Raw genomic sequence first — 13,669 nt, forward strand, 5'->3', positions numbered from 1 at the left:
AAGTTTGGCAAAAACAGGTAAATGTAAATTATTAGTTACAATTATAAATATTTATTTTAATGAACTATCATGCGATTACAATTGTTGTACATATTATTTAATTGCAACATACAAATGGCATAGTAGCCCGTTATTAGCTATTATCAATGAAAAGGTGTGTAAGGCTGTGTGTCAAATATTTTCTGCTGAAAATTTGGTTGTATGTGTTTCCTCTAAAAAAAAATATAGCTCTGATATTTCATTGCTTACCTACTAAAGAAAATATATCCTACACCTCGATTTCCCTTCAAAATTGAATGTCAGTCAGTTTTGAAACTAAATTTCAGCCATTTGCATTAGATATGGTGAAAAAAAGGTACGGAACATAAAATATAGCCTGAAATGTACTGAAAACAATGTTTCTTACCCCAAATTTCTATAATTTTTCTTAGCTGAGTTATAATTATCGCAACTGTCTGCATTGGTCAAAAATGTTGCAAGTCATGAAACAAAAATGGCCGCCATTTTCAAACAAAGTCTAGTTTTAGAAAAATAAAGCCTGTTTTGAACTACCCTTGTACAGGGGTTACAATGACAAACAAATGAAAAATTTTAAAAATGTTCGAGTGACCAGTGCTGGACCATTTGGTACGAATTGACCCTGAAATTTTATGCAATGTCCAAAGAACTTAAAATTTTTATTAGGAGTAAAAAAACCAAAAAAAATATTTTGTGTAGAGAAAGAGCATGTCTTTGCAATGATTTTCAACATCAAAAGCTTTTGGTTCCATCATACCCACATGATGAAAATTCGGATTTTCGTAACATAGTTTTTTCACCACAAAAATTAGGCTACAAGTCCATTATTAGTCTTTTTATAGGCATTTGTAAAATTTTTGAGTGCTGATGTATTTTTTTCTGAAATCCTCATTATTTCATTGAACTTTGTGTAAAATTTCAAAGAGATCTGGTCATCGGTTAAGGATAAAAGAAATAAAATGTAAGCAAGGGTATCTTGTGTCGAGGGTCTCAAGAGTGACAGACAACACTGATTTAATGACATTTCAAAGTGCTGTAAAATGAAAACAGTTTGAGATAGAGTGAAAAAAAAATGTAGGGGGTTTCTTTGAACCCCTGTTGAACCAAATTGCATCGAAATCTGAGTTGGTGGGTGACATCAAGGCTATTTCAGTATCCCAGTCCATTTCTGCTAAATTTCTTTGGTTCAAAACTGGATCAATGAGAAAAGAACCATGCACCAAAGTCGGAGCACACATACCAATTATATCCATATCACATGATATCAACATTGAAAATAAATTTTAAAATATAGCCCAGGCATCATCATCAATCATACACAGTCAATCCATCCTTCTTATCTGTTGCTTAGTGATATTCTGGTTGATGTCCTCAGAAAATTCATCATAATTTGTTGCTAGGAAAGTTTCAAGATGTGTATATATTATTATTGTTATGTTACTAATCTGTATAATTCAGTTTGAGTGTGATTCCTGGTGAGGATATATTTCTGTGTTTATGGCTAGCTATGTTAACACACAGTAAATGGTAAAGAACAGGTAATTTATTGGGCTATTAAGAACTTTTTATGTTTCAAGAGTCACTAACCACCTTACTAGTTTTTATTTTGTAAGTATCATGATCTGTAGCTCTGTTGGTGTGTTCCTGTTTTGTTTATTATAACACATTGGTTTTAAATGAGGTAACTTTTAAGTTAAAATTCCTTGTAAGACAGACTTTTATGTTATAAATGTTCAATGTTGCATGCTGTAGAGCCTGAGATTAAAGCCTTAGCAAGGTAGGATGTGGAGCATCTAACTGTGCCACATGGAACACCTGGTTTCGATTCACGGGGTGGGTGACTTAAGGTCGGAGTTTTTCCAGCCATGTCCCTGCATAAAGTGTCTCTGAGGTTCACCCAGCTTCAAATAAATTGGTACCTGGGGCAACCCTGAAAGGGGGGGGGGGAGGGTGAAGACAGCTGAGCTTAAGAATGTGTGGGGCTATCTGCACATCCCTTAAATGTGCCTTCATGGCACGGTGCTATATGCTTGGGGAACTTTCCCTTACCTACCTAAGGTAGGATGTTGATTTTTTTGTTATTGGGAGCTGTGTGTTACGACATAATGACCACTCCGTGGTATGTGTTGGCAGTTATAGAAAGAATTTAATATATCTATAATTCATGAAGTAATTATTTTGAGGAGAAGCAGCTAGCACATTAGTGTATGTAGGTGAAATTAAAGTTAAGTTCCTTTTGTGCTTTTCATCATCTCGTTTATGATGCGAGATGTAGTATCTACTGACAGTCATTGTAGAATTAATTGTCAATTTGTAAGTTTATATCTTTAACATTTTTTCAGCATTGCACATCATCTTACAGTAAAAAGACTTAGGTTCCGTCCAGTTGCAGACAACAGGCAAACAAACAGGCTCCATTTGGCTAGTTGTGGGTCAGATAACATGGTTAAACTTTATTCAATACCATTCGCATGTGAGTAAACTGCAACAATTTCTTCAGCTGAATTAAAAATTGAGTGCCATCACTTGTATTCTCAAATTGATCTTTTGCTACGTACTTCACATTTTATATTATTGCTGCAAGTTCAGGAACTCCTTGTCCACTGTATGTCACTTCATGTACAGTCGTGGACACTTCTGGGTGGTAAGGATACAATTGACTGTCAATAGGATTATTGTGTGTCCAAAAGTGTCTGTGACTACTAACAGGAGGACAATGGGAGAAAGATTTCAGAAGTAGAAGGAATGGTACTCCCTTTTTAAATAAGCGAATACCATGATTATGAAATTTGTACATTTGTCAATACAATTATGTAATTTGTATATTTTTGTGACCTGATTTTTAGTAAATCATTTTTATAATATTAAGACTTTTTTTAACGATATTATGCATGTTTCCTTCTGTTAATACTAAGGCTGAACCAATTCCCACTGATACCCATACCGATTTTCAAAAATTGTAATAATTAAAAGTTGTGTAACATATTAATTAATGTTAAGCCCCATCTAGTTTTGCTCTTTTTGACTCTCTCTTCATTCGCTTATCTAATTGGTTACGCGGTGTAACACAGACTCGTCTACTTTGTTGATTTGGTGTCCCCACAATTTGCACTACTTCCTGGAGCGGTGTAATGTGTAGTGTATGACCACATGGTGCGTGCTAACTAATCAAATGAACGTTCCAAGCAGTAGACAGGTATTTGTTGAATCTTCTGAACTTGAACACCGCTAATCGTCTACTTGGTTGAACGTAATTTCCTTGCACCAGCCTGATATGAGGATACACCTATACGGTATACAGTTTTAGAAGCAATATCAGGTGGGGCCATGCAGAGCATGTCCTTGGTAACCAGCCAATGGCAGGAGTACAACGTTGTACAGTTAAGAAACTGCAGCATGCAACTTAAACGTAGTGTTTTGTATTTTTCTTGCATGCAAGAAGTTTTCATAAAACTTGACACAATAAGGTTCATCATAAGATGGGTCAAGACATTTTGAACCCGACTGTCAGTGTCCCATAAATTTCCACCGTCTATAGCCGAAGTTATTGTTTCTCGAAGAAGCACTGACAAACAACATGTCTTTACACACACACAATGATCCTTTCATTTTCCTTTAGTCTGCTTTTCTTCCTTGCCACCTTGTTGTCTCTTGGGAAAGCAATAGGTGTTAAATTCATCTCAATATACACAATGACCCTTCAATGTCGTGGGTGTTCTCCAACATTGCGAGTCTGAGTCGGTTTGAATTCTTGTGTGTTGCAGTGACATATTATAATCCTGTAGAAATATTTGCTGTACTCATATATACTGTGCATGTATTATATAAAAAAATAGTTTAGTATTGGACAACAAATTTGCTCTTTCCATTCGCTAGCAGTTAGTTTGGCAACAGTGCAATAGCACTGACTGACTGCATATTGGCTGAACTCATGTTCCTTCTAAAAGTGTACACTGTATAGTGTCAAAAATTGCAGGGAACTAGACTAATGTAGGCTAAGACCAAATCCGATATTACCACTTCCTTTTGAATACATTGTTTTTCTACCATTTGTGTTATCATTGGTTCACTTCCCATTGGGTTACTAAATGCGTTCCTCCCTTCGTTTTACAGCAACTGCTCCCATGTGTTGTTTTGCCTCAGGAAATAATGTCACATTCAATCAAATGTTGTGTTGCCAGCATACAGGTGGCAAAATGGCCTTTTTCGAATGACCGTAGCTCTGAAATGACGCACAGACGATAAAAATGTTAGAGAAAAGTAGTTTGTATTGATGTCCCCTGTACATTTCTGTGGTCAGTGGGTGCCATTAAAATGACACCATGTATATGCCATCCACAGTTAAGGATTTAGATTCATTTTTTGTGAAAATGGATTAAGTGAATGAATATTATTAATGTGCTAATGATTGTGTGTATGGAGGCCAGTTACAATTCGCTTTCAGAAGAATTTATTCACAATGACCATGTTGAATGTTTCCAAACAAATTTTCTTGAAGCACTCTTTTGAATAAATACACCAATAAATGTTTCTTGATATTTTATTTGTTTTATATAATACAGATACATTGCATAACATCTTGAGAACATGTATGATGACACCACATCTATAATAACGTTACACAAGCCTGTACAGTAACTTTTTTTGTTCCATTTTCTTTTTTGAACTGAATACAGAAAATACATATAAGGCACAAACTATGCTGCAGTCCATATACACTATGTCAATGCAAAAATTCCTCAAGTTATATATGTATGTATAAAGAACACTGAACAGTTATGCTATGGAAATATTTCTTTAAAAAATTACACATGTAGATTTTCCTAGTTTATTTTCCTTCTAATTTCTTCTATTTTTTTATATCTACATCATCTATCTACATTTTCTCAGAAGAATTTCTGTACACACCTATGAAGTCCATATAATTGCTAAATTTTTTGGACATAAATTGTGAACAATTTTAATATTTTAACACACATTTTTTTTTTTGTCTTTTTAAATTACTGACAAGCAACAATGAAAAAAGCCTGTCGATTACAAAAAACATGCTGCATGTATAAAAACAAGTATACAATCTCAAGACATTAGATCCAAAAAATTCTTATATATATAACAAATTGAAAAAAATGTGGAAGAACAATGGTCCTCAACATATATATATATTTGTATTATTAGTGGCTGGTTTGAAGTTCCAAAATATTCACATGTCTGTCCAAAGCCATGCGCACAGGGCATACTTTATCCTTTCCTTGACGTTCCAGTTCACCACCACTAACAACTCGTTCCTTCTATGGACAGTTCAGCAGCTCTGAATGTTTCACAAACGTACTTCCACATATTTTTTTTAAATATTCTTTTATAATAATAATAAAAAGAGTTCTTGAGCCATTCTTTTTTTTTTTTAAATATCCCTCCCCCCAATGACTGCCGTTGGGAACACAATAAAAGCTGCAAAAGCTTGGCTCAGCTAGCAGAAAGTCATATTTCTTTCCCTTCACCAACATTTCACTACAGGTCACATGCATACACATTTACGTTGACAAGTATTAGTCGCACTCGTTCGCGCATTCACACACATCAACACATGCACTCGCACGCACATGCTCACCTGCATGCATCTCGCATCATCCACTCAACATGTACACAGGACAGCAATTGCTTTTGATCTAAATAGCAAGCTATCTTTTTCTTAAGAAAAAAAATCTTTCCCAGCTCAATCACACATCCGCACACGCATAATAATGAACCAATTCCGGAGTTAATTTGTCACTCCAGGAATGATCGATGATGCTAAAGTAGCATTTTGGGAAGATAGGTTGAGTTATATGTAGCTTTGTTCTACCTCTTGAGTTATTTATTTCTTCGAAAGTTGTTAATCTAGTTTTAGCATTGGTTGTTAAGGTTATGAGAAGCACTACTAAAATTATAGCCTTTCTGTGATTATATTTTTGTACTGTGCTCTAAAAGATTCCCTTCGAACTGCGTAAGAAAGAAGTATTCCTAAAGCGACCAACACCATAGCCAATGCATTAATGATAATAGCTTCTTCAGGCATTTCAGAGTAGTTGCTGAAAATAAGAAAAAAAAGAACAATGCGATTAGTATTAAATTACTATCATGCATCTAGACTAAGAGTTAGTATCTATTTTTCTTTCCAACTAATACACTGTATTTTACTGGCTAGCATAAGACAACCCTATTTAGAACAAGCTGTGTGCGTTTTAGCCATCTTGAATCCATTTACTATTAATTTGTAATTATGCCTTTTTTACACACATTTAAATAAATAAAATGAATTGTCTTGTAAATATCCACAAAGAATATTAATATTTAACAATAAAATTATCCATTGAAGACATACAAGTAGTTTTCAACAAGCGAGTTTTGAGAATTACAATAATTATTCTGGTAATTTAAGTATTGTAATTTCTTAATTTATCATTTTAATTGACTTGTGGTACAAAAGTTATTTTTTCATAAATTTTATAACTTTTAGTAAAAATTAAAACTGAAAATTATTTAATATTAATGAGATGCCAGTTTGCTTGTGCGCTACTAATGCATTGTTTTATCCACTTAAATCATCAACATTTACATACTTCAAAGACTATAGGTAATTATTTGCAAAAAATATAAATTACAAATTCAAAATAGAGAGCTTAATCCCACACAAATGGGGGTGTAGTTAAGTACCGGAAAATATCTGGCTAAAAATAACTAAATACATGCACTGTGTACACAGAATTATAATATAAAGGTCACTTATGATTATAATTGCAGTAGATTTTGGTACTTCCCTGCTGATGAATTCAAAAAGATTTCACAAGGGAAAAAAAGAAACAGCTTTTGGAGTTCAGAAGTTAATGTGCAGATTTTCCTGCAACTTTTATTAATAAAACCCCTGAAATGTTATATATAGTAGAGTTGTTTGAAATAATTTTATTACATGAAATTTTATGTAAATGACAAAATATATATGTGTTTTTATCCCTGTAGGGGGGGAAAACCAGTATGTAGGATAGAGTTGGAAATGTACACAGTGGAACCTCGATGTTACAGTTTTCAGTGAACCAAGGTGAAAAATCTTTCAATCCAGAAAAAAATTAATTTGCTTCATTGAGACCATGAAGAATTAATATATAATGTAGGAAAATATAAAATCGGGGTTCCACTTTATTTCTAATCCCTTTTCCTAGTATAATCTCAGTTTGGTCGTTTTTTGTTTTTTTTTCAAGTTCACAACCTATGACAACATTAAATCTGTAATTCAACAACCAACTAAAATTATACAGTATAAATTGCAGTCAGACCAACATAAGGCAATTCTAATGCAGTTTCATGCACTTAATGATAGCAAATAAGAAACAAATAACATACCTGCTATTCAACATGCTGTTTCTTTGTCACATAAAACATATTTTGGAAATTTCACTACAGACCTCCATTGCATAGGTGTTTTGTGGTCCTTGGAAATAGGATAGGTGGAATACTTACAAGCTCAGTATAAGATTGTGAAAATTTGTATCAAAAGTGGTATATCTAAAGACTGAAGTATCGATATATTGATAATGTTGTTCAACAGGAACAAGCATTTTGATGTCAAGCACAGAAATACTGGAATTTGAAGGATAATTGTGAAAAACAAGTATTTACCCATCGCTTCAACATATTTGCTTAGGAGTGTTTTTTTCTTCTTTCAAGTGTCTGAGCAAAGTCCTGTTGGGCTGTTGCATGTTCCACGATTCAACGAACTCTTAAATGCACGTCCAAAGAAAAATACTTTAAAAGCAGCATATATTTTCATCACCTAAAGAATACACTCCTCTCGACTATAAATATGAGACCTCGTGCACTTAAGGTAACATTATAGACCCTCTACCAGTCTAAGTGTAAAGTGCGGTGAAATAGCAGAACTTCCAAAATATGTCATGTACAACGAACAGCACATTGAATAAACAAAATTCAACTAAATATTTTTTTTACAAATATATTTAATTGTATAAATTACAGAGCATCATACCACACAATATAAAAATCCATAGAAAAATATGGAAGATATTTACTGTTCATATTATTTTCTATTTTTGTTCATACAAAAAAATCAGTTGTGTGTGTGTGTGTGTGCGCGCATGTGCAATATTTCACTTAGGTTAAAAAATGTCGAATTTGAGAGATCAATACTAAATTTTTTTTGTTATATCAGTTTGTTAATAAATTATATAAAAAGCAATTCACAGGTTCTACACACAAATATGCCACCGCTAAAACATTTTTTAAAAAATATACTGTGGCTATAAAACAGAAATAGAGAAGGATCAAGGCTTATGGAAATTACTAGTGTGAAAGGCTAATGTAAAAAAGTTGAGAGAAGTTGTTCGTTAAGAGCACATATACATCACTGAAGATAATTAGTTCAAGCAAAAGATTTTCTTTGAATTATTATTTTATTAAATGTCGCCCTGGGCAGAGATCAAAATATGTCCACGATATTTGAAGTCTTCCCGCTGAGTAATATACGCAACCACAATAGCTCCAGCCATCAAAGTCATAGCCAATGCATTGATGATTATGCCTTCTTCCGGCAATTTATGATAGTCTCTGAAATTAAATGAGAGAATATGGAAACTTAATGTCTGCAGATCTGCTTCAAAAAAATATTATCAAGCCCCACTCAAGCTTGGAACTGTATTTTTTTTCTAAAACATTTACATTTATACATGGAGAGAAAAGCATGCAGTGAATCTATGATACAGTGTATGCTTTTAGCCATGCATTTTCAACATTCATGGCAAAGATGTCCATTCACACCGTATCTTAAGAAAAATTATTACTGACACAGTCACAGAATATGTTCCAGCTACAGAAAACTCACACTTGTGGTCAGTTTTATAATAAAACTTCTGACTGCAACTGAAACTTGAATTCTGTTACTGTATATTCAATCTCTAAGATCAAGAGTGATTTGAATAGAGGAAACATTAACATTGGCAACCAGTACCACTCATGCAATTTAAAAACATTATTAAGCATTACATGCAACATTACTGGAATATTGTGCGTATACTTTCATAAATTGCTTCTACTGTAACATATACAAGTGGATACTTTCATATTTCAGAAGGATTATTCTAGAATTGGTTTAGAATAGTTTAGTAAAGGATAAGAGAGAATAATACACAGAAAGAAATTAATTTATTTTGCTACTATATTGGTTGCAAATTATGTTTAGTAGAATCCAGGAACGAACAGGTAAGAAATTCATTATCGTACATTTGCACATCCTTATGGTCTGCTAAGCAATGGTTGTTTTTTCCATGTTAAACTCAGACGTGTATTTGAAATTTCAGCAGCAATTTCTGTTTGCAGCTTCATATACCACATACCGTGCGTCCATTTCGATCTGCAGCCGAGAGATCGGGAGAAGCGTGGCGGGCTGCGCTGGCGGAGATGCCGACATTTGCGGCCTGAAATGCCCGCTTATTTTTATGGACGTATGCAGACATTTATATAAATATTGCACAACAAGCACTAACCTGTGTTATAAGAGTATGGTTTTAATTTTAGTAGCTTAGTGGCTGTATGTGCTGATGATTTTGACACTCCCATCTCCTGTGAAACACGGCGTAGAGGTTTGTTTGGATAACTTTCTAACGCTGCCCCAATTTCATCGAGTTCATCGAGGAAGCTCACGAAAACCATTGACTTTTAATGGTTTCGTCGGCAGCGTAATCTTGATACAGTGTTGCACATTCGAAACCTCCAAACGATCCCCATCGACACAAAACTCTTTCAAGGATATAAACTTAAGCAGGACGTTGCTGGTCAAAACTATGATTAAAATGTTTTATTATCTGTGACTCTTATCGTCACTTCTAAAGCGTATTTTTTTGTGTATATAATTGCAGAACTTGGATGAATTACAGATGATGAATTATAACCCAGGTTAGTGCTCGTTTTGCAATATTTATATAAATGTCTGGATATGTCCGTAAAAATAAGCGAGCATTACAGGCCGCAAATGTCGGCATCTCCGCCAGCGCCGCCCGCCACGCTTCTCCCGATCTCTCGGCTGCAGATCGAAATGGACGCACGGTATATTAACTACTACAAGTTCTTTTTATTTTTATAGCCCGACCCTGTGGCCGAGTGGTTAGCACATCGTGCTGCGGTGCCAAGGGTCCCGGGTTCGAATCCCGGTCGGGCTTGGTTGTTTGTGAATGTCCATTCATCAATTTCATCACTCATCCCCATCTTCGCAAATTAGCCAAGAGGCACAAAACGCGAAGTAAAATAAACTAAATCAATCAATCAATCAAATTTTTTATTTTTATAATTTTTCTGGTGTCTAGGGGGGAAAACAGTAAAAAAATTGTGGTAATTGTCAATTTGCATGAATCAATCAGTAATTAAGAAATAAGAAGAATGCTGAGGGGACAGCTCTGTTTCAGGTATACTTTTGATGGTTTGTGTTGGTAATTTCTTTAAATAGACCATGACCTTATTGATCAAGTATGTGTTAATATGCTTAAAGCAGATGAAAATGGGGTAGGGTAAAAACTAAATTACCTAGCTAATTAGACGATGTGCGATAATTTCATACAATAAAAAAAATAATGTTGATAAGTTGTTGTTTTTTTTTTCTATTTATAAATACACTGTTTGCTGCAAGAAGTTAGTTTCATTACACAGCTCGTTACTTGAGTTTAATTTGAATAATTTTAGCATCTCTATACTGCTTCAAATTGGAAAATGTTCCTTGTACAGGTAAGTACATAGTATTATTACCTGCATTAAAAATCAAGAAACTGGAATAAAACAAGAAAGTATAAAAATAAGAAGCCGCAAATGGTTATCGATGTTTTGGGGATTTCATAACTCAGTTCCTGCCGAGATTTTACCTCTTATCCTGATAAACGGAAGAAATATCCTTGAAACATTGATGGCCCTTTGCCGCCTTCTATTTTTGTTCTTATTTGTGTCTTGTTCCTCTTTCCGGATTTTAATGCAGGTATAAGACTACATGTCTACATTATTTGTGCTATCTGAAGTCTTAACAAATGTTTCTAATGAACCGAACATTGTGTAGACTTGGCACAATCAAAAAGTTAAATAAGAGTATTACTACCAGTTGAAAAGAGAATTGGAAGCAACAAGAAAATGCTAGAAGAAAAAGAGTTTAGTGCATAATTCTATGTAACTACTTACACAAGACAAAAATATGTTACTGAAGCCTACATTACAGATTACCTTAGTATATTTTCAGCAGAAAAATCTAACATTCCATCAATTATTTAGTTACCGCAAAAGCATTTTTTAAATCATGCAAAGTAAAATTCTATATTCGATACTAGTTATTTTGATTTCAGAGTAATTTTTTCTCCAGAGTATTCAACCCAATAATACAGGATTGAATTCCACACTTATCAAATTTTCTATTTCTTGCATTTCAGTGTTCAGCAGTACTGTGCAGGCAAAACAGTGCCTTAGTTATTACATTTTTGAAAACTTTCATGTTACAACCGAAGAAAAATCTGTAGTGCTGAAACCTTTAAAAATACTGTTTCTTTGGTCCTAGTTTTGACTGATTTATATATATTTGTTTTCGCATAAAGTTAGTACTGAATGGGCAAAATTCAAAATTTAAATTTGTATTAGGGACAAATTTATTGCTACATTTTAAAGAAAGTAGGCATTATGGCATGGAGCATTCACAAATTGGAGTTAAATTTTCCTTTCCAAGATATTTATGCTTAATCGATATGGCATTTACACATTTCTTAGTGCAAAAATAAGTGACTAACCACCATTCCGTTGTGAATTTCTACATAAGTGTTTAAGTGTGCAGCTAGGCTAATCTGATCTGGACAAAACAACTGAAACATTCCACAACAAAAATTGAACCTGAAACCCTTTGATTATAAATGTTCCTATCTGATGTGCAAATTTACTTCACTGACTGGAAAAAAAAAAAAAAAAAAAAAAAAAAAAAAAAAAAAAAAAAAAAAAAAAATTTGCAGGTGCTAAGTTGTTGTATTCTGTTTTTGGGCTTAGTTTAAATGCATTTCGCATGGAAGTAATTCATTTTTAATGAGGTCAGGCAAAATAATTTCAAATCATGCTGATCCTACCTATTCATGCTGTACTTAACGTGCTTCTTATGCAACAAAGTACATACCTGAGGGTGTCTTGTTTTTTCCCTTTCTTTCGAAGCAAAGTAGGGAAAAATAACTTGAGAAACATCTAACGTTATGTTTATTCATTGACATCAATTAGAAAGATAACTGTCATAAAATAAATGTTCCATATCTAGACCAAACTGCAGTGTTGCCCAGTCAATGTTGTTTTCACCATTCATGATTTTAATTTGGGATGAAACCTTCCCCAACCCCTCTCAAAATTGCTATTGCTAATACGGATATATTCGTTTGGGATATGTTAAGCTGTAGAATAGATTAATTCACATTTTAAATATAGGATACTTCTAACAATGGTAATGGAATTTCACAATTATGTGTAGGTGACAACGACTGAAAATATTTCTAAATGCACAACGATTAGGAAATATCCATGACTATTTTTAGAAACATCCTGTATATAAAAAGAAACAACTATGCTAAAAACAATCATATTTTTACAAAAGAAAAAGGTAGTCACTGCAGCTGAACCTAACTATATTTTCAGCCAAACTCATAGTGTATTGACAAGCATAAGGTACACAGAGGTATGCTCAAGGTAGTAATGCAAATTGTACCTATCTCTGCAAAATACATCATTTTGAAGAACTTTGCTGATATTGCAGATTGTAAAAGATCAGGTTTGTTTATAGTTCTTCCTAGAGCAGCAGTTAACTTTCATCTACCATGGGTCCCCTTTAAATATATTTTCTTGTGGCCCTCAAGAGTTAACTCGGTACTCGAAAGTCTTGAAGCAGTGATTTGTCCACACTTCCACATGTAAATTTGGTCATTTTGGTACCATATACCCCAAAAGAAGGATCTTATGCCCTGCCCGATATGAAATATTCTCAATAATCCCCATCCTAAAGTACATCAAATATTAATTTAAAGTTGCTCATAAGGGGTCTTTTACTAAAATTATGCAATATCGTTTATTACCATATTCATATTTTATTGTAGAAAAAACAATGGCACTGAACGGTGAGTGATGAACTTATATATTGCTTTAATTTTTTTAAAAAATGGTTGCTGCATTTAGTTCTGACCAAATAGTTTCTATACAACTGAAACCTTCAGAACCATCTTCGATAGTTTCTTATAAGTGTGTTCAGAAATTTGGAGAGGACTCTTCCTGTCTGAGTTTTGCTGAAATGTGGATTTTATACTACGAAGTTTTGTACCAAAATCTCTTAACGTTAATAAAAATAATGAAAAAAAAATATATATATTGGCATGTTTTCACCTCTAGTAAGCCATGGAATACATTTAATTTTAAAATTTGTTTATTTATTGGCCTATTTTCGTCCAACCTTTGCAACAAATTGAAGGTCATTCTTCAAGTCTTTGTGGATGCCCTTGGAGTTAAGAATCGCTGTCCTACAGCATTCACAATAATCTGCATGGTTAACTTTTGCTTTCGTCTAGATATTTATAATTATGGTGTGGTGCTTCAAGTGTTCTTTCAGTTTCAAATC

At 33.6% G+C, this 13,669-nt stretch overlaps 2 protein-coding genes across 8 annotated transcripts in view; one reads left to right on the forward strand and one right to left on the reverse strand.

Annotated features, from left to right (window-relative positions):
• The window catches only part of Elp2 (elongator complex protein 2), a 71,685-nt gene extending 68,835 nt beyond the window's left edge, over window positions 1-2,850 (forward strand). The window contains exon 14 of the mRNA XM_083120536.1: window positions 2,361-2,850. Within this exon, the coding sequence (XP_082976662.1) occupies window positions 2,361-2,499 (139 nt within the window). The 3' untranslated portion in view covers window positions 2,500-2,850. The remainder of the gene's footprint in view (window positions 1-2,360) is intronic.
• A 1,698-nt stretch (window positions 2,851-4,548) lies between these two features.
• Window positions 4,549-13,669, reverse strand: part of nemy (cytochrome b561 family member no extended memory) — a 316,467-nt gene continuing 307,346 nt past the window's right edge. For 5 of the 7 annotated variants that reach the window (XM_083120543.1, XM_083120538.1, XM_083120537.1 and 2 more), the window contains one exon: window positions 6,069-8,616. In XM_083120543.1, coding sequence (XP_082976669.1) covers window positions 8,466-8,616 — 151 coding nt within the window. In that variant the 3' untranslated portion in view covers window positions 6,069-8,465. Of the gene's footprint in view, window positions 8,617-13,669 lie in introns of all 7 variants that reach the window. The other 2 variants (XM_083120539.1, XM_083120541.1) reach the window with 1 other exon arrangement.

This window comes from Lepisma saccharinum, chromosome 4 (genome assembly GCF_977018435.1).
Source record: "Lepisma saccharinum chromosome 4, izLepSacc3.1, whole genome shotgun sequence".
NCBI lineage: Eukaryota > Metazoa > Arthropoda > Insecta > Zygentoma > Lepismatidae > Lepisma > Lepisma saccharinum.